We start from the raw sequence: 24,880 nt of genomic DNA, 5'->3' as shown, positions 1-24,880 counted from the left end.
TTGTCTATTTTTGAATCAATTTTGGCAGTTTGTCTTTCTAGGAATTTGTCCATCTCATCTAGTTAACTAAGGTGCGGTCATGCAGTGTCATAGTATTCCCCCATGGTTCTTTTCACTTCTGTAAAGTCAACGTGGGGATATAATTTTAAGTTCCTACTTCAAACGCAACGTGTTTGAAGTCATTGCTTTATTGTAGGAAAAAAGTTCCTATGAATAGATCTATTGTAATATAACAATAGTATTTACATTATTTACTAGTGAGTAAAAATGAAGTACCAGACAGTGTTTCCCATACTTATCCTATTCTTTTACTACCCTACCCTCCAAGCAAGGTGTGGGTAGTGCAGTTTGAGATGAGCATGACGAGATAAATTCTCATCAGAGAGAGACTCCCATGTCTTCCCAGGACAGCCCATCTGTCCTAATTGTGCTAAGGTCCTAATTCCCAAGGCTCCACAGTGGACTTACAAACTGGAAAAACAGGACCAGAGAATAAACAGGCTTCATTGTGCAAACTGATCAATTCACAAAGCATCCCTGTACTCTCACAATGGAGAGGAAGGAGATTGCTTTGTTAGTGTGTGTGTGTGTGTGTGTGTGTGTGTGTGTGTGTGTGTGTGATCTCTGGTGAAGATGGCAGTGCAGGGACATTTTGACCATCTCTTTTTATCTCTGGAATACTAACAGCAAAAACTAAATAGGCAAAGTGAAATCTTTTTTTCCAAATGAACACCAGAAAAGAATATTTTTAGCAAAGCTATATTTTAAATTATTTACTTTAATGGGAGTCCTGTTTCTTTTATTTCAACAAAGGAGATCTTCACCAGAATTCAGACATTCCTTGCTGTACAAAAGAAAATAAAACCCCCAAATTTAACTGTAATAAACTGGTAATCTTTGTCATGTACTGTAAACAAAGTAGCATTCACATAAACCTGAAATAATGAATACATTAACTGTAACATTTCCCTCAAACCCTTATAATTAATCACTGGAATCAATGATAAATTAATCATCCATCATCAATTCTTAGTAAAGATGATCATGAAAATAATCTATTTCCCCTTCTTTATTTTTTTTTTTTAGAAAAGCTGTTCTTGAAGACAACCTGCTATTTAGTGATAGAAATGTTTGGACCAGACATCATAAAACTGTGAGTATGCTGGCACGTTGACCTTACTCAGTTGCTGGGACATGGGTGAAACAGGAAAGCTGAGAGGCAGCTGACTCCTCTGCCAGCAGGATGTACTCACTGAACAAGGACTTGAGCTGTGTTCCTGTTCTTGTTCATAGTGGAACATTCAGACCTGACTCAGGTCCACTATCATTTGAGGCAAAGGCTCCCCTTGAATTACAGTATGGAATCTGGCTTTATTTCTCCTCAAGAGCCTTCCAGAAGAAATTTTACTAACAAATGACTAGATCCTACTGTCCAGACCCAGGCATTTGGCCCCTTACCCTGAGCTCCCCAAAGTGTACTAGTCTTTCCCTTCAATCCCAGCTGGGTTCCAAGGCCACATCATCTTAGGTTCTTCTCCTCTGTCCTCCCTCATGGGTTTCCTGGCCCCTCCCTACTTCCCTAGCCCCAGCCCTTGCCTCTCGGGATCCCCTGCGTGTGCCATTATCACATGTCTGCTTCCTTCTTTCTCTTCTCTGTCTTTCTTTTTTGAGCTCAAGGGCACTGGATGAGATAAATCCTATTCCGTCTTGTTCATGACATTTTCTCAACAAGAATCCATACATGATTTTCTTATATTTTTTATTTAGTTAGTTACTTAGTTATTTTGAATAATGTAATTAGCATCCAAACCTACCACCCAAAACTAAATCTAGGACCTTGGTTATAACTTACTCTAACCACCCAGTCCCTCTTTCATTCATTCTCATGCTTTTTTCTACCCAAGTAATAAGTCCCATGCTCATCTTTCTCTTGTTTTCTTTTTTCTATAGTTTATACACACACACACACACACACACACACACTCACACACACACACACAGTTATGTTAATATGTTACATTTATGTATATTTATGTATAATAATATATAAGAAGTATGTGTCAATATGTAATATGGAAAATGAATCTTAATTAAATATCAATGAATTGAGGTATTAATGATTAATAATTATAATTAATGGTAATATATAATCACATAAAATAATTAGAATTTTAATGTACTTATATATATTTCTTTAAAATATACCTTGTTTTAGTCATTTCTTAAATTTATGAAGACAGTATCACATTGTATGTAATCTTTCGGGACTAACCACTTGAGTTCCTATGTCTAGGGGACCTACCACTTGGGTTTATATGTCTATGGGACCTACAACTTGGGTTTATACGTCTAAGATTCATCCATAATGTTGTGTCATTGCTATAATTCACTCACTCTGCCTGTATAGAATATTCCATTGTGTCTCTACAAGAATCTATTCCTTCACTCTCCCATTGATGGGTTTTTAAGTTGTTTATTGGTTTTCTCTCTTGTGAACAGTGTTACAATGAACATTCTTATGTGGTTCCTCTTTTATATGCCATTAGCCTCAAAACAGATAGGCTCAGAGGCACCATTCCCCACAACTAGGTAGCCTAGAGTTGCAGAATTTTAAAGACAAAAGGAGCTTAAAATCATAAAGTCCAAAGTGTTTGGTCATGCTGTGCACCTGCCTCTATTAATATGTATCTCACGCTATTATGGTAAATGATTTCTCATGAGCCGCCGAGTGCAAGTGTTGGGAAGGCAGGGACCATTTCTTTTTAGCTCATACTTCTATTCCTGTTACTGCCTCCTAACTGGACTCCAGACTTGCCCATTGGCACAAGTCAATAATCCACATTCTAGCTGGCCAAATATATTTTAAATGCCAAACTAATATGGCACTAACAAAATTCTTCAGTCTTCACACTATTTGCAGGATTCCTTAGCCACATACACAAGGCTATTTATAAATCAGTCCTTGAGGACATTTTCAGACTATCCCTGGCTGTTCCACAGCACACCACATTCCAAACCACTTGTAACTCCCCATACACAGCAAGAGGTTTTTGCCTCAGGACCTTTGCATAAGATGTTCCCCCATGCTTGATTCATTCAAAACCTCTACCTCAGACAAATTCTACTTCTTTAGACCTCAGTTCCAAGGTCACTTCCTCTGGAAGCTTACCTGACCTTAGCCCTTAGGGTGGGTAAGACAGATGATATTCCCACCACCATCAACACACACACACACACACGCACGCACACGTGCATGTGCGCGCGCACACACACACACACACACACACACACACACACACACACACACATTCCTGGTATCTGGTGCAAACCCCTAGCACAGCACTTACCACATCTGTTTGTAATTTAATTCTCCATTTACTTTTTCTGAGTTGCTAACTAGATTGAAAACCTTCTGAGATGCATTTCATTCATCTCTGTATCTCCAGATACTTAGCAAAATACTGAGTATGTGGAAAGAAGGAAGGAAGGAAGGGAAGGAGGAGAAGGAGAAGGCTTTGTATCTTCAGGGCTTGGTGCTATATTTGAGCCTTCAATATATATTGAAGTCCTTCAATAAATGTTTGTTGAACTAATTATTTTAAAAGAACAAAATTATCACTGCAGATGATATGACTAGACAGCTCCAAAGAAATTGGTTGAACATATTAAAACAGGAAAAGAAAAATTTTTAGTCTATTTATTGAATCTGCCTGCCTATATACCTATTAAGAGCTAGGTGCTCTGGCAGAAATGTCAGCTTGGCGGAGAGGTTCTGTTGGGCCTAGATCATGGAACCAGAGAGGTACATGGAAAAAAGTCATAGAAGCTAAAGAGGAGAGTGCGTGCAGGTACCCAAAAGGGGGAGCCAGAGATTAGCTACCAAGCATGCTGGGAGTGAAAGGGCCATTGCCTGAGTTGATTAAGAAACCCATTGCTCTTCTGTAGTTGGCCAGAGTGGCAAGTGTAAGAGACATTTAAGACAAAGATGAGAGAGGACAGACAAGACACTGTCCTAGGTACTACAGATTTGAACTGTACAAACAACAGTCCCACCTCAAATAACAGCAAATTAACACAAGGTGTTAAAGAAGAATGGGCCCAGCAAGTCACCAAAACAGAGGGCCACTCTCTGAGTAGGTGGTGGGGAAGGGAGACATTTTTTTCCTTTGTGATGACTCAAAGTCACGAGACAACTAATTCTCAGTAGTAGGGGTGGGCCATTTGAAGAAAGACAGGTATAATAAATGATCCCCCTTCATGGTTCTGTCTACCATTAGTTTTGTTTGCAAGGAATTCTCCAGTACCTGTGTTAGGTGTTTGCTGATAGACATTTCTCCTCTTATGGTGTGCTCTTATTACAACTTTTTTTAATCAATCACATACAGTTTGGGGTTGATATAAGTGCTGAAAATGACAATCTTATGGTTTAGTTTTACCTCAATTTCAGGCTTCCAGTATTAAATGTGTTTTCTAACCCAGAAGGCATCCCTCCTCATTATTTCACACCAGTCAATTATCAATGATTCATGGACTAATTATTCAGCAATTACATTTCCTACCCATGGGCAAGCCACAGGATATTGTTGGGAAGTGAGTCACCTGAGCACTCAGGCATTCCCCCAAGAACCTGGATCATACAGGGAGGGGCTGCTTCCAGGAGCGGCCAATCCTAGCCAGTGCTAGGTCTTAGCCAGGTGCTGGGTCTTCCTCTGCCTGGTCTTGACCTCCATTGTGCCATTGGTTGCCATAGCAAGCCTGATCCTTATCTTCTGTACATCTCACCTTACTTCCTGGGATTTACTTCTGCTTTCCTCTAAATCATAAACTCTTGTATTCTAAACTAGGAGGTCTCAGAGATCATGGGGGGCCTAAACTACTAACATTTTTTAGAAGAAAATGTGAAACAGGATTTATAACATAGTACACCTTAGATGTAATTAATGTGTTTTTAGACACCCAAACACAAAGCAATATCTGTGCCATTCACAAGATAATTACAGCAGTCCCCCATTATCCAGAGGGGGGAAATTCCAAGACCCCCCAAGTGGTTGCCTGAAATCAGATAATACTGAACTATATATACTATTTTTTCCTATACATACATACTTGTGATATAGTTTAATTTATAAATTAAGCACAGGAAAATATTAGCAACAATAATAAAATAAAACAAAACAATACACTGTAATAAAAGCTATGTGAATGTGGTGTCTCTCTCTCTCTATCTCTTAAATATCTTATTGCACTGTACTCACCCTTCTTCTTGTGATGATGGGAGATGATAAAATGTCCACGTGATGAGATAAAGGAAGATGAATGATGTAGGCATTGTGAGGTAAGTTAGGTGGCTATTGACCTTCTGACGATATGTTAGAAGGAGAATCATCTGCTTTCAGACGATGGCTGACTACTAGTTACTGAAACCATGAAAGGCAGAACCACAGGCAAAAGAGAGACTACTGTACAAGATTTATAGAAGTGAATAAATTCATAGTACACTGTGCGTGTGGTCCAGAAATGGGATAAAAGTATTAAGTTGCATAAGGAAGATCTTCTTTCAATGCTGTGAATATATCTCTGTGACTATATGTTAATATATAAACTTTCTTTGAAAGTGATGTCAAGGTCTAAATTTGAGAGCTTTCATGTGTGGAAGTCCCTGTCCTCACTCCCTGCCATAGGCTGTTACTCTATTAACCCTGACCTTGCTCCCTTCTTTTGATTTATGGTGATGATCATCATCATTGACTTCATTCTACCATGATCTTAATTAGACTTGTTAATTAGCTCTGCCAAATGTGTTGAAGCCTCTTCCCTCCTCCCCAGTCCCCCACCACATGCCTCATTCCTGCACACCTCTGTACCTGTAAGGGTAGTAAAAGGAAGTAAATTAAAAAGTGACCATTTCAGTCTTTTTGCTACTATGGGAAAAAGAAAACAATGTTGAGTGGGAATGGATATTCTGAATTTGGAGATTTCCTAGGGATTTCACATCTTATGTGTTGCCTAGGCTTTCTATCCCACAATTGGTAAAGAGCACATGTGCTATTTTGCCACTTCCCTACATCTTGCACATTCTAATGGTCTTACGCTTGTCTGGATTTATGAGGCTCAGCATTTTCTATTCTTGTCCAAAGGAGTGCCTCTCACTTTCAGTCTTTTGATGACAAAGATCTGATCTTAGAGGACCCTGGGAAGAACACCATATGCCTGTTCCCCTCTCCTATTCCTCAATGTAGAGACCACCTCACTGTCTGTGGGGTTTTCATTTCCACTCCCATATTCAAGTTCACTTACTTGAAATTGTGCTCTATTTGCAGAGAAAGAGAATACGTCTTGGATATCATATGATTAGTTAGTGGTCCTGGATTACCACAGATGGGATGGCTGTAGGGTTTAAAGAAAAAAAAAAAAGGTTAAGCAGAGCCTATTTATCACCCTCTTGGGTCCACTAAATATCAAACCCCCATAAAGACAGCAGTCATCAGTTAAATAAATGAACCATTAAGTTGAGAAAAGATATGTGAAAACAGCCATCTCTCCTGATTTACTGACCCTTTGTAGACATTAGTTTGCTAATGAACTTTATCTGCTACATACAGCTTGCCCCACAACTTAGAAGATGTGAACTCCTTTTATATTTTAAGTTACCTTCCCCTCTACCTCTCACCAAGGAACCTGGAGTCAAACAGATGACTCTCTTTTTCCCTCTTAACTCAGGTACTCACAAAAGCTTGGGAAGCCATCTTACCAGGCTTCAGACAGGGATGGAAGCAGGACTTGGAAGCCACCAGGAATACAGGGGCACATTCTCCCCAGGCTTTCTCACTGCACACACTGGGTTCTGACCCCTGAATCCTACCCTACAGATTAGCTTTCCAACTTCTCAGTCCATGTGGCAGAAAATGACATTACAGTCCCAAGTCACTATAGCTCCTGTTATTCTGGGAACAGCTCCGAATGAGGTTGAAGTTGTTAATACCAATTCCAAATTTCCATAGGAGAGAATCTGACTGATCCTACTTGAACAGTCATCAAATGAGGTCCAATCAACTGGCCAAGACATAGGGAGTAAGTACAACATAGTTGCTAGGAACCTACCCCTGTGGAAGAAGGGGGTCAGTTAAATGATCATGTGAGCTGGGAAGAAATCCCAAAAAGTATCTTCTAAAATCAAGAACTGTTTTTCTGAGATTAGTCTCTAGGTATGACCAACGTATGTTTGTGGATTCTTTTTGTTGTTTTGGTTGGTTGGGTTGGGTTTGAATCAATGATTTACTGGGAAAAGTTACTAAAAATCCATACTCTGTTTGTTCCTTCATTTGAAGCAGCACATTGTACTCATTCTTCTTGGTAAGAAGAATTTTGGGAGTGTCAGGTAGAAAATGCATATGGAAGGTTTGTGTTAGCACCTTCAAACTAGACATAAACCAAAATGTTTAAAGAGCACTTTCCTGTGGAAAGTCAAACATATTGTATTTTCTCCCATAAGGTAAAGAAATATATTTACTTTATTATATTTTTAAATATATATCCATTTTTCAGAGAGAGAAAGAGAGAGCACACCCATATAAGCAAGGGAGGGGCAGAGAGAGAGGGAAATAGAGGATCCCAAGAGGACTCCGTGCTGACAGCAGAGATTCCCAACACAGGGCTCAAACCCATGAACTGTGAGATCACAACATTAGCCAAAGTCAGATGCTTAACTGACTGAACCACCCAGGAACCCCTAGAAATATATTTATTTTAAAGGGAAACAGATGATTGGGGCACCTGATGGCTCCGTCAGTTAAGCGTCCGACTTCGGCTCAGGTCATGATCTTACAGCTCATGGGTTTGAGCTGTGCTGACAACTCAGAACCTGGAGCCTGCTTCAAATTCTGTGTCTCTCTCTCCCTCTCTGCCCCTCCCCCACTCATACTCTGTCTCTGTCTCTCTCTCAAAAATAAATAAACATTAAAAAAATTAAATAAAATAAAGGGAAACAGATGATTTGGATTATGCCTAAGAAAATAATTTTGGGTGTTAAGGCTTTATTATAAATGATTTTTTGCTATAAGACCTAGCAAACTTTAAAATATTCCTTCCATCAAATTATACACCTATCCATTTTTCTTTTCCCAATTTTATTTGTGGCTTCTCCTGAAAAGAATCACAGTGCCCATGTGAGAGGATGACCACAGCTCAGTACTGTCCATGCCCCCTTCCCACCCCCCCAGGACCTTATTTCAAACAGAAAAGAGAGCAACGTGGCAGGAAATTGTTTTGATCTGGCAGCTACTCCAGGCTGGACTCAAAGACCATGCCAGAATCCATTCTGGGGATTTACCTTCCTTTGAAATAGGTTCTATTTCCTAAATGCCTGAGAGATCTTAAATAGCCTTTGTTTTGTCCCATTTCCCTCCAGGCTTAGCACAGATATGAATGCTGATGTGGTGTGTCACACCCTGAAGTTTTGTAAGCAGGACCCTGGCCAACCATTGTGTCATCTCTACCCACTTCCCAAGGTAAGTGGGTTTTCACTTTGAATGTCAGATTACAGTAACCTGCAAGCCCTTTGGACATGTTGTAAAGGGAGGTTCAGCTTCACTGGCTCAACGGTTGGGGGACAGAGAGAGACAAGACGACATTTCCAATTACATCGTGTGAAATAATATTCCCCAGTTTCAACCTAGACCCTCATCCCATGCTGCCAAAGAATGTTTTGGCTACTTAACTATCATAGACTGTAATCTAGAGCTCAGCTGGCAGTAGGTGGGAAATCTAACCAGCCAAGAAGAGGAGAGCTTAAATCTCTTTCTGCTATTTAAAAAATCAAGCAGATCACTTTCACAGAGACCAACTCATCCAGTTTGCCCAGGACTTTCCTGGGCTAAGTACTGAAATCTCACATCCTGGGAAAACCTGAGCCATTGGTCACCCTAGTCTGAGCTTGATTGTTCTCACACATAACATGGGTATAATAAAATGCCTAAAATACCTCCCTCATAGGTTTGTTGTGGGAAACAGTTGAGCTAATACATCCAAAATGCTCAGCACAATACCTGCTACATTAAAAAGTACTGATAAAAATGGTAGCCAATATAATTATTATCAATATCATTATTATTCAGAGTTAGCTCTTCAGAACCCCCCGTGTGTGTTATATCATGTTGGACAATTTTCAATTGAAATGCAGGCGGACAGGGCTGCAAATGTTGACACAATTCTCAGCTCACATTCTGAATGAGAGCATAATATTAAATCCAGTTCTGCCTCAAAGTATTGATTTTTCAGAATCTGCCTGTAAAAATAAAATTAAATGATAAAATAAAAGAAAATTCTATGCCCCCTGTCCCAGAAATGTAGTTTTTCTGTGTATTACACAGTAGGTTTCTGTTTTGTATGTGATTTCCTTTTTATTCTCAAGGAAATAAAGTCAGTTTAATATTTTGTGGCCTGAACCAATGAACCTGATGTTGCTGCCTAACTATCATAAGCTTGTCTCCTTGAGAGGGAAGATAGAGATTCAAATACCTGGAGCATGTGTCCATGATGTGCTTCCTCAGTCATTGACTATGTGCCAATTAAATTTCCCCTAATTCCACCTGAGAAGCTTTGGAATCCACTGGTTTCTAGAAGGGATAGGCACTTTTAATTAAAAAAATTTTTTTTTCATGAATTCAAATAACATGTAAATATTGTATCATAATATTCGCTATTGGATAATGCACAGAGAAACGTGTCTCTATGGACAAAGCAAACGATAAGGGTTTTTTGTCATTTCCTTAAATAACATCACATTATATATACATCACACCCACAGTTATACATAGTCACAAAATGTTCAACTTTAAACTATCCCATGTAAAATGACATTCTTTATTTTCGTACTCCATGGAGTTTATCCTTGAAATACCATTTCCTTGTCTTCCCATCAACACCCTTTGCAATTCCTGACTCGGGAGTGTTTCAAGCATCCTTGCTGGCTGAGATGGAGTGGGGGGTATTTCACCCCAGAACTGCTCAGCTTGCACCCCAGCAGGGCATGCTCCTGGGTCAGCTTGATGTTTCCATAGTCGCTGTTCTGGACCTTTGCCCTCCTCCTCAAATCCCCGTCCCCACAGGTGCCCTGGAGAAGAGGGGCAGTCCATGCAAATGTGGGCGGCTCCACTCTCTTCTGCCTCCAAGATTTCTTTAATAGCAATATTTACTGAGGACTCACTACACTACGTAGCACTGTGTTTACACTTCACTTTATTTAGTCCCCCAAACAGTTCTGGGATAGAGGCACCAGTATTGATTATGACCCTTTTTATAAAGTTGCAGAAATCAGGCTGAAGAGGTTATGTAATTTGCTGAAGCTCTCTCCCTTAGGAAAGACTAGAACTGGGATTCATATCCCTGTCCTGCTGACAGTAGTTGGTTTAGTCTCTTGACAGTTGGCTACGTTTCTGAAAATCCTTCTTGGGGTGTCTCTTCACATCAATCAGCTGAAATCCCACCACCAGAAATAACCAATATCAAAATGTTGTATGTTTACCTTTTAATTTGTAAATAAATAATATTATTATATTGATTTTTTCAGTTATGATAATGTTATATATATAATTTTTCCTCCTTAACATTACACTCTGAGTGTGTATTTTTAATGGTGTATATCAGTCCTTCTTTTCATTTCCTTGGCACACAAATTACACCTACAAAGCAGGTGTGAATTAGTGGGTAGAATTACCTACCTACTAAAGATGCAAATGATTTCCAGCCTGCTGCCAGAAGCCTCCATCATGACTCTCCCAGTCAATACTCACCCCCAAAGTAGCCACTGTTCTAAAATCTCTCACCACATATTAGTTCATTCATATAAAGTTCTGTTCTTCAATGTCATATAAATGGAATCATAGAGTATGTTCTTCTGTGTCTGACTTCTTTTGTTTGCAAGGTTCATTGTGTTTTGGGTGTGTAATGGTATTCCGGCATGAAGGTGTCTCACAATCATCCTTGGATGTCATTCCTGCTCTAGCTTCCTAGTTAGTCCAACCAAATTCTGCTCTTGCCTGCTTTCCGAAAAATTTTCCACACCAAGGCCAGAAAGGCCTTTCTATGAGATAAATTTGATCTTGTCACTCCAACTCAACGAATTTACGTGGGAAGCATTTTCTCCTTCTCCCTCATCTTTCACCTTGATGGGCTTCCCATCCCTCAAATCTCACCTTATATGTTGCTTCTTCAGGGAGTCCATCCCTGACTCATTTTACATACCCCTCTTGTCAAAGCTCTTGTAGGTCCCTCCACTGAACCTGCCTTGTTTTAAATGATATACCCGGGTGATTGCCTGTCTATCCATCTCTCCCACTAGGATATAACCTCCACATGGACAGACGCCACCTTGCTCCCCACAGTAAGCCCAACACCTAGGATGGTGCCTCACACATAACAAAGAAATATTTGTTGAATGAATAAACAAAGTGCCACTAGCTTCTCGTTTGCACCCCTGACAGAAATTCTGCTTTCCCTTACTTCATGGACACAGTAATTTTCCCAGAGCCTATCTCTGATCATATTATTTCCCCCAGCTTATGATCTCAGTATTGCCTACACAATTAGGTACACATTTTCACCTAGCATTTCAGGATTCTCCAAAAGCCTTCCTGGACTTCCACTATTATCCTTGTGGACCCCCTGCTGCAGCCAAGATAGAGTGACTGGCTCTCTCTTGTGCTCACCTTAACCTTCCTACCTCTGCACCCTTGTTCTCAATCATCCCATCCACCCAGCTGACCAGGCCTGTCCTGCAAGCTCATGTCTCTGTCAACTTCTCTGTAGAATGATTCCTAAGCCTCTCCACAAAATTTAACTCTGTTCTCCACCGTCATCCTAAATTCCTTTTCAAATACTACAATGTGCCAATATTGCCCTACATGCTTTGTATATATTAATCATTTAATCTTATGATAGGTATTATTGTTGTCTGCATGTTATAGAGGAGGAAAGGAAGGCCCAGAGATATTAAAATATGAAGTTTACATAGATTTCTTCATTCAGATGTAAGCGTGTGGAGGTGGCAGTTCTGCATCTTGTCCGTCTTTGCTGTCTCCATTGTGCAAGGCACATGCCTGGTATCTGGATAATCCATCAGCACTGACCTTGACGCATGCGATCTCATTCAACAGTGCTCTTGCGGGGTAGGGGTCTATTTTACAGATAAGGAAGTTGAGACGAGGAGAAATTAACAGATTAGACAGCTAATAAGTGACAATAAAAGGATTCAGCCCTGGGCCTGTTTGTCTTGAAAGCCCAAGCTCTTCCCCATGGTGCTCTAGGCCTCACTGCTACTCCTGGGGTATAGTTACTTTTAATTGAACCACTGCTCCTGGGCCAGTAATTCCTCACACGCAAGACTCTGCTTGTATCCTGCTTTGCATGTGTTTCCGATTCTGGTAAAATACAAATGAAGTGACAGGAGCCATTGCCCCTGTGAAATGCATGCTGCAGGGTGGAGGGAAGAAGGAGGCCTTTCTGCTCCAGGGAGCTGGCATGGCAGAACCTAGCAGTGCAGAGCAATGGAGTCTGATGTTGGTAGGATCACATTTAGGGATCTCAGCAAACTGCCTATTCATCATCTACAGTGCAGTTGACATTCCAAGCCCAGTTTTTGCCAATCCTTTAGCCACGGCTCATACCTTTATCTACTGTGTTCTCAAAATGACAAACGCCATCCATGATTAACTGAGCAAGAAACAATCTATAGTGTTCAGCTGGCACCAGGATTGGGGCGGGGGGTGGGGGAGGTGAGGGGAGGTGGAAAGGAGGACAAGACAAGGATAGGAAAGGAACAGAAAGAAGAAAATCGCAGACTGCATGGTAAAAACCACCCAGATGGTTTTGTGTTACCTACTTTGAGGGGATTATTTATATGCTCCTTTACATTTGCATACAAAACAAGGCATTGCCTGCTGCTGGAATGTGTATGTGTGTGTATGTGTGTGTGTGCATAAGCAGGAATTGGACACTGAAAATTGAACGTGGTTCCTTCATGTGTACCTTGAATCATCTTTGTTAGATCAGTGTTAGAGTGCACCCATTGGGTCAAGAGTGGAGCCTCCTTCGCTTTATGTTGTTCGCTCCTGGGTCCCCTAACACTGAGATCCTCAAGGCACACCCTACATCATGCAGCAGACGCCCTTCCTAACCACCCCTGAGCTGCAGGGACATGCTACATTCACAGATATCTCAAAGGCATACTCAAGACCTACTTCACATCACTTTGATCTACATTAAAAGAGAATTATATTCAGAGTGTGTGCTCTAGTGGAGATAGATTCTCTTTATTTCCCCAGGGCCTCCAACCCATTTAAAGTTCTGTGAGGCAGTGGGAGGGGGAGTCAAGAATGAATTTGCTTTAAGATTCCATTCTACCAGTTGTGCTTGTTCAATGTAAACACCACAGGTTGAACAAGGGGTCTCAAGCAAAGGAAGAGAGGTAGCCAGATTGAGCTCTATTTGGGAAAGGAAACATAGATAGACATATTTATCCCTGGGAGAGGGATGGGGGAGGGAGGCTGGAAATGTAGACAAGGGGCAGATAGGAAGGGCTGCTGATGCCAAACTGAAGAGTCATTCAGATATGGAGTAAAATTTCAGGATACTTTGCTATTTATTTCACATAATATATTTTAAGTACTTGAAATCAGTAAATCAGAGTATTTAATACATTTCAAATACAAAAATTCATAAATATAAGTAAAATGTAAATATGCTAACACATACCTTAAACATACTCCAATGTAAAAATAAAATATTGTTTCAAATAAGCACTACATAAAGTTTATTTGGGGTTAAACATGAATAATTATGATCTTTTTTTTAAGTCTATCAATGATGACATCTATCAATGATGTCATCTTTGAGCCATGAAAAACTTCCCAGTTATTTCCCATTTGTCTTCATCTCCCTGTCTCATCTTGCACAAATGGTGATTCTAATGCAGACACCATATTAAAACCAATTTTAAAAATTATTTTAGGGGTGCCTGGGTGGCTCAGTTAGTTGATTATCCAGCTTCGACTCAGGTCATGATCTCACGGTTCGTGACTTCAAGCCCCATGTAGGGTTTTCAACTGATAGTGCAGAGCCTGCTTCAGATTCTGTCTCCCTCTCTCTCTCTTTCCCTTCCCCACACGGGCACGCAGCCACACACTCTTTCTCTCAAAAATAAATAAAAGTTAAAAATTATTTTAAAAAATAATAAAATAAACCACTGTGAGGGAGAACCTTTGCCTTAGGAAAGCAATCCCGACTTTGAAATGGCTTTTCCAGGATGAGTCTGATTGCTGCTGGAACCAGAGCTCTCCAATGCTGAGTGTGTGGGGGTGTATGCATAGACAAAGAATTCATGCTTCCTGGGGACCCAAATTACCATGAAGCTGACATAAAAGGGTTTGAGGAGGAGGAAGTTTGCACTCTTTTTATGAGAAAGTGTCACATGACAAATTCTTGTTGTTCAACTGAGAAATAAAGCTGATCCCAGGAACTTACTTTAATTTTTTAAACATTAAGTGTAGAATAAAACATCTGGTGTCTCTTTTAATTGAAAATCTCAGGTAGTAAGGCTTAGGAAAGATTACAAATGGATAGGAAGTTGAACATTTTCTAAGATTCATGAATCACTAAATTTCACTCGGTACAATCAACAGTGCCCTTCTGTTCATAATGATGAGCTTAGTTAGCTCTGCGAGCTCACACTGTGCTTCTAAATGTGTTATCTAATCTTCCCCAAACTTTTTGAGTGAGTCCCATTTTGTCCAATATGGTGGTGTGTGTGTGTGTGTGTGTGTGTGTGTGTGTGTGTGTGTGTGTGTATTTAGGTAAATTTCTCTACTCCATCTCTGTTTTATAAGACCCAAGTCTCTAAAATCTGCCTTTATCCTCTCAACATTATAATTATGACTTGCCTTTTTGGGGGGAGGGGTATGTTTACAGAATTTAAAAATAAATTCAGCACTCTCAGTTTAATAGGAAAAAAAGGAAAAACAAGGAAACACGGGAAAAAAATTACTTCCTCTGTCATCATCACTACATTGGAGCCTCCATGGCTACTGTCATGGACAATTCTAGCAAATTAATATCTCAAAGCCTAAACTAAATAGAAATAACTAAGCTTCTCTTCCTATTTGGTTGTCTGGTCAACCTCTCCAGCTTATATTTGCTCTTCCTCTGTTCTCCATCCTAACTTTATATGAGTGTTTTCTCACATGTCCAAGCTTAGGGGAAAACAAAATATTAAATAATAAAGAAGCCATTTTTGTGATCGTCAGTTTCAGGTTAAAGAAAGTTCCTTCTTGAATGATGGCTGATCTTTAACTGTGACTTGGCAAACTATTAGACAATCAAATGTTACTTGTGAAAGGAACATATATTCCAGGGAAAGAGTAACCTACAATTTCAGGAAGAGTTAATAAAGTTTTGCAGACTACCTCCCTTAGTAAACCCATATTTGTGCCCAGAAGACAATCATATCTTTGACAACTGAAATCAGAAATGGTACTAGGGTCAAAAGGGTCTTGGGTGAAATTGATAGGTTTTTAGGCATACACAGTCATTCTTCTATTCTTGCAATATACCTTTACTAAGCCCCCATTGTGTGACAGACACACATTAGGGGCTGAAAAATAAAAGGAAATGGCAAACACAATTTAAGTTGTGACACACATAACAAAAGCTGGCCTAGGTACTTGTCATATAGCATCTAAAGTCCTTCCACACAGTTGCAAGCTTATTTTATTATCCTAATTTTACAGAGGAGAAATCAATATTCAAGCAAATTGTCGGTTGTGGAGTTATTTGGCAATGTTTTTAAAATTCCTATTTAAACATCTCAGGAGATTTTGAACAATGAGATAAATGACAGGGGAATATGGCCTTCTAGATGTGGAAGAGTCAGCCTAAAGAGGAACAGAATATACTGCCTAAAAATAAACCCAAACACATTCTTGTTTTTGATAAAAATAACATTCAGATCAGTGGTGCAACACTAGTTTATTCACTCAGTGGAACTAAAGACCAGCCATTTGGAAATAAAATTTAAGCTCAATGTTTATTTCTTATAGCAAAGTAAATCCCAAATGAATTAAAGTTTGAATCATTAAAAATGGAACCATAAAAGAAGAAAAATCTAAGCAATTTTATTTGTAATTTGTGACACAAAAGTTGCAAAGGGAAATATGAATACATGTGACTAATAAAAAACCTGCCATACACAAAGTTGAAAAAATGGTAAACTGGGAACATGTTTTTGTAATATACCACACAAAGTTATTTTTCCATAATTCAAAGAGCTTATATATAATTGAAAAGAAAAAAAGTCGAGAAAAGTCCACAAACAATTAGTTTACAGAAAAAGAAGATCAAAGAACCAAAATTGTAGGAGGAAATACTGATCCTTTTCTCATAATTAACAAAGTGAAAATTAAATGAGATTCCAACTATCTCTTATGTCTTTTGCCTCTACAAAACCCTTTGAAGGTCATTAGATAAGAAATTATCGCAGAAACAGAAAGGCTATAAATATCAGAGGCCACTAAATTAAATTGCTCCCTGAAGACTGAGAGGATTAAAACTCTAAGAGAACAGAGGAAGGCATTAGATGCTGTGCTTGGATGTACGGTCTACTGTTGAATCATTTCTCTGGGCATTTCACGGTATCTTGATAGAGATTCCATGCTGCATTTTGGTGTAAGCCCATATTAGGAATCTTGGAGAATTTATCTACTTAGACTTGTTTAAAGACTAATCTGGCAGTCATTAAACTCATAGAGACCTTAAAAATCTTCAAAATATAGCAGAAATAATGCAAATTTAAATTACCCTTTCTGAGGGGTGCCTGGGTGGCTCAGTTGGTTGTGTCCCACTTTGGCTCAGGTCATGATCTCAAGCTCCTGAATTCTAGCTCCTCCACTGCTGCCCACCCCCCCACCCCGGCCTTGCCCCTGTCGTCATTGGGCTCTGTGCTGACAGCTGGGAGCCTGGAACCAGCTTCGGATTCTGTGTCTCCCTCTCTCTCTGCCCCTCCCCCACTTGTGTTTTCTCTCTCTCTCTCTCTCAAAAGTAAATAAACATTAATTTTTTTAAATTTCCTTTTCTGATAAGTAGAAGAAATGATCCTAAGAAAGATGCTTATATGGTATCCAAGATTTGAAAGTGTTTTTTGCCTACTTTAAAAAGTTTTTAAAAATAAGTATTTCTTTTTTCATCATATGCTTCTTTCTTCCCTAAGCTCAAGAAAAGTTAATGACAGAAAGAGAAAGAAAGAAAGAAAGAAAGAAAGAAGGAAGGAAGGAAGGAAGGAAGGAAGGAAGGAAGGAAGGAAAGAAAGAAAGAAAGAAAGAAAGAAAGAAAGAAAGAAAGAAAGAAAGAAAGAAAGAAAGAAAGAAGGAAAGGAAGGAAAGGAAGGAGGGAAGGAGGGAAGGAAGGAAGGAAGGAAGGAAGGAAGGAAGGAAGGAAGGAAGGAAGAAAAAGAAAGACTAGCGAATTCGAACAGTTCTGAAAGATATGTTAAATATTAAGGTTTTAATCAGTGGTCTCCCAATATCCACTCTTGACCCTCGTCTTCATCTAATTAGTCACCCACTTTAGAACTCAGTTCACAAGTCATTTCCTCTGAGAAGCTATTCCTGATGCCCTAACTTAAGCCAGACCCTCCAAACTTCTTGTCTTTCATCATACCTCCTCCTTTCAGAATGTATTACAGTTATAATCAAACAATTGTACATTACACTACATAATTGTAAAATTATTGTTCAACATCTGCTCTAAGATATAAACTCCATGAGAACAGATAACCTAGCTGTTTTATTCCCCAAACACATGCTGTTCCCTGCAATTTCCCCAAAGCCCAGCACAACTCACTGTACTCATTAATCATTTAATAAGTATGTGCTGAATGAACACTATAGTGCACAGAACAATGCTCCCCCTCCAAAGCGGTCCACGTCGTAATCCCCAGAATCTGTGAATGTTACATTACATGGACAAGGGGACTTTGCAGGTGTTTTTAAGTTAAAGACCTGTAAATGAGGGAAAATTATCCTGGATTATTTGGATCAGCCTGATGTAATTAAAAGGGTCCTTCCTTGTAAGAGAGAGGGAGGAGGGTCAGAATGTGAGAAGAAAATATGACAACAGAAGTAGAGTGATGAGGCCATCAGCTAAGGAGGGGGTGCAGCCACTAGACACTGCGGAGGCCACAGATTCCCCCTGGAAACTACAGACTGTTAGCCCAGCTGGCATCTGGTTTTAGCTTCCTCAGACTCCTTTCAGACTTCTGACCTCCACGCTAGGAAATAGTAAATTTGTGTTGCTTTAAGCAAAGTAGAAAACTAACACAAATTAATTGTGAAACCTTGGGCAAGACTTATCTAGCAACCTGAATGCAAACAGAATAATAGTCAAACAACAACAACAACAACAACAACAACAACAATAATAATAATGGAGTATGTTGCAAAACAATTGGCCTAAAACAACCCAATGACTGAACCACACTCACTATCTAACTAACCCAATGATTTGCTAGAAATCATGGGGTTAAAAAGTAGGACAATTTCCTGTAATAAGAACAGCCCATAGAGTCTAGTGCTGGAGAGCTTCCTCCCATACACAGACGCTAGGGAAGAAACAGTCACAATGAAACAAAAGTGTTGGTTGTGAAGCCTTGGACAATTCCAGCACTGGCTCTTTGACTTTTTATCTCTAAAGTGGGATGAGAACTGTTAATCCCTGCCTAGCTGAGTTGGTATAAAGTGTAGAGATGCAGCATAGACAATGCCTGGGCACAGACGTGGCAGCATTGAAGAGAGAACCTCTGTCTGTGCGCATTGATGCTGCTGGAGGTGATGGTGGTAAAATCAATGAAAATAATGTCAGGGGGAAAAAATATTGGGATGGGAAGAGTGCCATTTAAAATAATGCTGTTTAAAAAGGTGTTGTCTTGGGGAAAGGATGTGGATAGTATGATTAAATATATTGATGGTACTAATAGGAAAGAAAAACATTTAGCTAATGGTAAAATGAGTACGAGGAAGAGATATTCAGTGATCAAAGGGAATGGATTTAAATATAGTGGCTTTTTTCTTTTACATTTTCCTTCCTCCCTTCCTCCCTCCCTTTCTCCCTTCCTTCTTCCCTTCCTCCCTTCCTTCCTTCCCTCCCTCTTGTCCCTGGAAGAAGAAAGTGGGATGAACTGACTTCATTCTTTCCACACATCTAGAAATCATAAATGCCCTTCAGAGCTGGGAATTGTCAGAACATGAAAATCAAATTGGGCTTTGGTGTGCCTTATCCTACATATTGGAAAATAGCCACTGTAGGATACAGCGGAATGTAGATACAATAGTAGATGAGCAAATCCTACCCAAAAGCCAGATATGACACTATTTGATAAAACCTTACAAACAGAGGAGCTTCCTGCCTTTGTCTTTTTACTGAATTGAAGTCACCTCAAAGCACTTTTCCCCCCTTTCTCTTGGCTCTACTAGTCTGCCTTACTCGGCAGTTATTTATGTACTCACTGCCTCTAGTGGGTGGTCAAATCCTTGGAGAGAGCTTCTCTCAAATCTGGCTCCATTTGTGAATCAACTTATACAATTAAATTTAGAGGTGTGGAAAAACCTGTCCTAATGAACTTTTAGAAAAGATCCGAATAGATCAGTGATCTTCCCCCACCCTCAACACCTCCCCAACCCTGCATAATGCCTGCTCTTGGACAATAAAAAACATGCACCTAAAATCTTCGTTTCACTTCCCAGGGGCTTTCTCCTTTGTGGGAACCTGTCATTGCTGTCAAAAGTGTGAAGTGAACAAAAGGCACTTTCTGTAATTTTTAAATCTACTGCTGCTATAATTGATAGTAGAGAACACAATCACTAAAAATTATTCACGGTAGAAACTTATGCCTAAAAATACTATTTCTCTTTACTTCCTTCACTCCTAAGTGTACCAGAATTTAATTCTTTAACATCACAAAACCTGAGAAGACCCAGTTAATGAATGTGTCTTGTCCAATTCACCAATACTCCCAAAATGTCAAGAGAAATTATACTGAATTCTGGAGAATCCCCGGTACGCTATCTTGTTTACATTTTCCCCTACCGTAGACAATACAATGCTATGCTTTGGCTGAAACATTTAAATGTTTGGGAAATGCTTTTCTACATAGTACTTCTTACCACAAAGTGGCTGAAAGCCTTGAAAATACTAATGTGTGTTACGGCTCTCTCAGAGGAGTATTTAGTTCGCAGATTTCCCAAACTTTTTTAACTTAAAACAACTTTCTTGTCTAGCATACCTATTAACGTCCTCCAGAGGGGGATTAAAAGCATGGGTTTTGTGCCAAAAGGGTCCGAACTGAATCTGGATTGTGCCACTCATTGGCTCTGTGACTCTGAACTTTATCCACTCTAAGACTTACTTTACCTCATCTATAAAATAGGAATAATAATAATTATTACTTAACTCTTGCTACGTGGTATTCTAATTACATCTTATTTCCGATCTTCTCTCCCAGGTTATAACACCCTTGTTGAGAAGATTATGTCTCATTCACTATTACATCCCTAGTATGTAATATGTCACACAACATAGACAAACAATAAGTGTTTGTGGAATGAATGAATAGAACGAATGATTGCACAAAGCAATGACTGACTGAACGTCTGTTTCTTTCTCTTTCACTATCAGTCACATGCTGGCTGTTATGCTTGTACATGAGTTTCACCGCAGGTGCGTAGGTCCCCGGTATACAGAATCAGTTCTCTCCCCTGACCATGTGATCCTTTGCGTTAAACCATCCACATTCCATGTGAATTTCCCTTGCCATTCCCTTAAGCCTCAATGAAACCTTAGAAGCCAAATTTCCTTGCCTGTGTTAACATTGTGGGCTTATTTCATTCTTAGAAAACAGCGTGGCAATGGTGGGAAAGGAGTTGGAGCCTAGAGACTTCAGTACCATTAGCTCTGCTTGCAGAACGACCATGGTTACAATATGTAACCTCTCTTCTCTGTTTTCTCATCTGTAAAAGGGAAAAATAATGCTTTCCTCTCAGGGTGGCTTTCAAGATCATGGAAACAATAGCATACATTTTTGGAGGCTGATGTTGTAATTACTGTAATTTTTCCAGCTATGTGTTGGTGGCATAATAACCCAAAATAAGTATGTCAATTGTTAACACTAATGCCATGCTTACTATATGCAAAGCACTATTCCAAGTGCTATTTTGTTCAATAGTCACACACGCAAATGCTGTTATGATCCCCATTTTGCAGATGAGGAAAGTGAGGCTTGGAGTGCTTAAGTACCTTGCCCAAAGTCCCACAACTAGTAAATGGCAAAGCTAGCATTCACACCCACAAACACTCTAGAGTCCAAATGCATTTCAAATAGAAAATAACAACGGAGACCATGACCTACTAGATATTTAAATATCTTCCACTGAAGATCAGTAGTTACCAAGCCTCTCCTCTTGTCTGAAGACTTTGGGCTGGCTCTGGTTTGGAGGAACACTTAAATCATTCTAGACGAAAGTGTTCCGTGAACTACCATAGATTTGTGTTCCTATGTGCTCTGATGATGTTGCAGACGGTCAGCCTCTCTGTTCTTGTAGCCTACTACGACACCATGCCCTATTGTCCTTGGAATTTTCCAAGTTCTTGAGTAAAGAAATCCAATATACGTATCCATGGTTCTTCAGATTCTAAGCTTCCGTGCTGAGGGCTTATATCTTGTAAGCCGATGTGAGGGCCTCCTTGGTAACCCACTCATGAGGATGTTAAATAGACCCTGAAGGGAATTTGAAGTGGGAATAAGGGGGACACTATAACCAGAGGGAGAAAGTAATGAGAAACTGGAAGGAGTTAACCATAAAAATTTCAGGATCAAATGAGCACTTCAGAACCAAGCCCCTCATTGTTGATGGAGAATCTGCCCATGCCTCAGAAGATTGCTCTAGCCGAGTCATAAACACCAGTATGGCTTCCAACCAGCAAAGTTTTATAACCAGCTCACCATCTATTCACAAGTTCTCTCTCCAACCCCCAATTACAGTTGCATCTGCATTCTGGAGTTTTAATTTTTCAGAGGACAGAAGAGTGGTCTTCATACTTTAGAAACGATGCCTTACGCTGTACATTGCCAACAGTGAAAGGTTACCGGGGAGAGAGAGCAATTATCTTCATTTGCACATTGCTAACAATTTGCCCATTTGCCTATCATAATGACAAGCAAAAAATGAGCTTTTCCAAATGTCTTTGAATCCTTACATCCATTTTCTTCTGGGGGAAAAAGATCAGGCCTGGTATCTAGATTCTCTTTTCTATGTTGGCATTTATGCACTTGAACTGTGGAAGAAAGTGGTGCTCTGGTTGAGCCAGTCTAGATGAACCTGCCCTCGGGCTCCCAGGGGCAACCCCAGAAGCATCGTCACTCACAGCACTAGGGGGTCAGAAGGCATTTGGTGAAGCACTTGCCACTTGGCTTTTTGTTTGTTTGTTTGGATTGCTTGTCTTTGTCCCTCACTACACATTGATCCCCTCAGAGAACTGAGCTGGATGAAACTCAGATTACGTCTCTGAAGGGGATCCAAGCAGCTTGTCCTATGAAGACTCTGCCAAGGCCATCTCTCTGGCCCCTTGCACTTGCAATGCTCATTCCTGGTCTGTCTCCTCACCAGACTGGCAACTCTGGGAGAGCAGGAATGTCTCTTCACCACGTCCTCACTGCATCTCTATGCTGGAAGCATATTTTTGTTTTGTTTCAGTAAGAAACGGGGCAACATATATTGAGTTCTTCTTTACAAAGCATTTATTGCTGAATTTGTGCTCATTATTGAAAATTTAGAAAACACAAGAAAGAACCAAAAGGAAAAAGTTGTCACTCACAAGTATGATGGCAAATTTCTTTGCAAGACTTTTCTTCTGTGCATGTAAAATCTAGTAGCCTGTTTTCCTGGGTTAACATAATATCATAACTATTTTCTTTCACTTTTTATTTCTATATGTGTTGAGCACCTAGCATGTAGCAAGGACTGTATTAGGCTTGAGCTGGGCTTTAAAACAAAAGAGGTATTTCCAAGGCAGAGAAGCAGAGGGCATGTAATTAAGGCAGAGGGGCACCAACAGCATGTTTCAGTATCGCAGAGAATGACTTTTAGGCTGACGAGAGCAGCCAAGAGAGGGCAGCACAACAGAAACTTGCACTTAGATCTAGTGTTCGAGATGCTTAGATCTCTGCCCGAGATGCTGACTTTCCAGAGAGTTTCCAGGATTTGTCAGAATTTCCAGAAAAAGCCAAAATTGCATTCATGCATCTATGTTTTCAAAGTGAGGATTTCAATGGTCTGTTTTGTCCCTGTTGTCAGCCGATCAGAGTGGACGCTGGGTGTGGTGATGGAGCCCAGTCTGCAGGTGCCAATAAGGCTGTACCACAACTTTGACCCTTTGTGAACTGATCCTAAGGAAGTCTAGGGAGTCCTAGGGAGAGGCTGAACGACCAGACCTGTGGTGGGGACACTCAAGGGCTCAGGGGCACAATTGTTCACCAACCGACACGTTAGCGTTTCAATGTTTTAAGAAACATACATTGTACGAGAGCGTCCTGGTGACCAGACTGACCTGGAGAGCAGCCTCCTTTCTCAAGTAGCTAACATGCGCTCTTAGATGTCAGCGGTCCTGCTGCCTCTGACACAAGAGCCATGGTTTGCCATCCTTTGAACGTGAGCTGGAGGAGTGTGATTTGGGGCAGAAGCCAGGGAGAGGGTTTCAGAGCCAGCCCGGAGAGGCTGTGCTGTGGCTGGCTTTGCTACCTTCCTTCCTGAAGCCCCTGCTGGAAAATCCATTCCAACCCAAGTTCACACTGAGCGTTCATTCCTCTGCCCACGTTCACCCAGCATGGCTGAGGTCTTCAGAATACTACGGAGCTCTGTAATGGAAGAAGGTGTCTCCCAGGAGGGAAGAATCCACAACAGAGTCAAGCAGGGACACAAGTCCTGAACATGCATTAGCAACAATGGTCACATCTCCCAAGAGGCCTCTCCTGCTGGTAGCCACCTCCAAGGTCCCATTCTAGTACCTGTTTTTTCTTTTTCTTTTTAAATGGCTATTTATTTATTTTGAGAGGGGGTAGGGGCAGAGAGAGAGTGGGGGGCGGGGAGAGAATCCAGTTAGGCTTTGTGCTGTCAGCACAGAGCCCACGATGGGGCTTGAACTCACAAACTGTGAGATCGTGACCTGAGATGAAACCAAGTGTCAGATGCTCAACTGACTGAGCCACCCAGGTGCTCCTGGTACCTATTCTTTCTGCTTAAATGCAGGGACAATGTCCTCAGTTTCCTGCAGTAAGAACCATGACACTCTTCCCTAATCCAGCTTCCTTATCGATTAGGATAAGGGGAAATCTAGGGCTGAAAGACCAAAGTTTCCTAACCAATTTATCAATTATTGAGCTGGGGATTACTGGGGAAGGATCTGGCCTAGGGCTTTACATGAATGATGTCCCATCATCCTCACAGCACCCTTATGAGGTAGGTGGGTATCAATTCCCATGTTGCAGATGATAACAAGAGGGCTTTCTTACATGTGAAGGACCTCTGTGGATACCGAAGGGCTCAGAGTATAACTTGCTCAACTAATAAACAGCAGAGCCGGGGTTTGAACCCAGATGTGCAAACCATCACCCATGCTCAGGTGTCACAGAAAGCAGCACGAGGAAGACTGTGGCAGGGTCAGGACGTGTTGGGAGCACGAAAGCTCTGGAAAGCAGTGCTGGGAGCAAAGACCCCTCACCCCCAGGGCTACTTATCCCCCAAACTGCCCACAAGTCTACAAAAATGGAATTCTATAACAATTGTTA

General features: G+C 40.5%; 1 protein-coding gene and 1 long non-coding RNA gene across 5 annotated transcripts in view; one reads left to right on the top strand and one right to left on the bottom strand.

Annotated features, from left to right (window-relative positions):
* Positions 1–24,880, top strand: part of AOAH (acyloxyacyl hydrolase) — a 168,342-nt gene that overhangs the window by 33,654 nt on the left and 109,808 nt on the right. For all 4 annotated transcript variants that reach the window (XM_045052618.1, XM_003982953.6, XM_023250501.2 and 1 more), the window contains exons 4-5: positions 1,087–1,153; positions 8,408–8,507. In XM_045052618.1, the coding sequence (XP_044908553.1) occupies positions 1,087–1,153; positions 8,408–8,507 (167 nt within the window). The remainder of the gene's footprint in view (positions 1–1,086; positions 1,154–8,407; positions 8,508–24,880) is intronic.
* Positions 6,218–12,159, bottom strand: LOC123383961. The gene is made up of 3 exons (XR_006594418.1): positions 12,007–12,159; positions 9,517–9,614; positions 6,218–6,387 (listed from the first exon to the last, which is right to left on the bottom strand). It is a non-coding gene; the product is annotated as an uncharacterized LOC123383961 (long non-coding RNA).

This window comes from Felis catus, chromosome A2 (assembly GCF_018350175.1).
Source record: "Felis catus isolate Fca126 chromosome A2, F.catus_Fca126_mat1.0, whole genome shotgun sequence".
NCBI classification, from domain to species: Eukaryota; Metazoa; Chordata; class Mammalia; order Carnivora; family Felidae; genus Felis; species Felis catus.
This window is presented reverse-complemented; position numbering and strand designations above follow the sequence as displayed.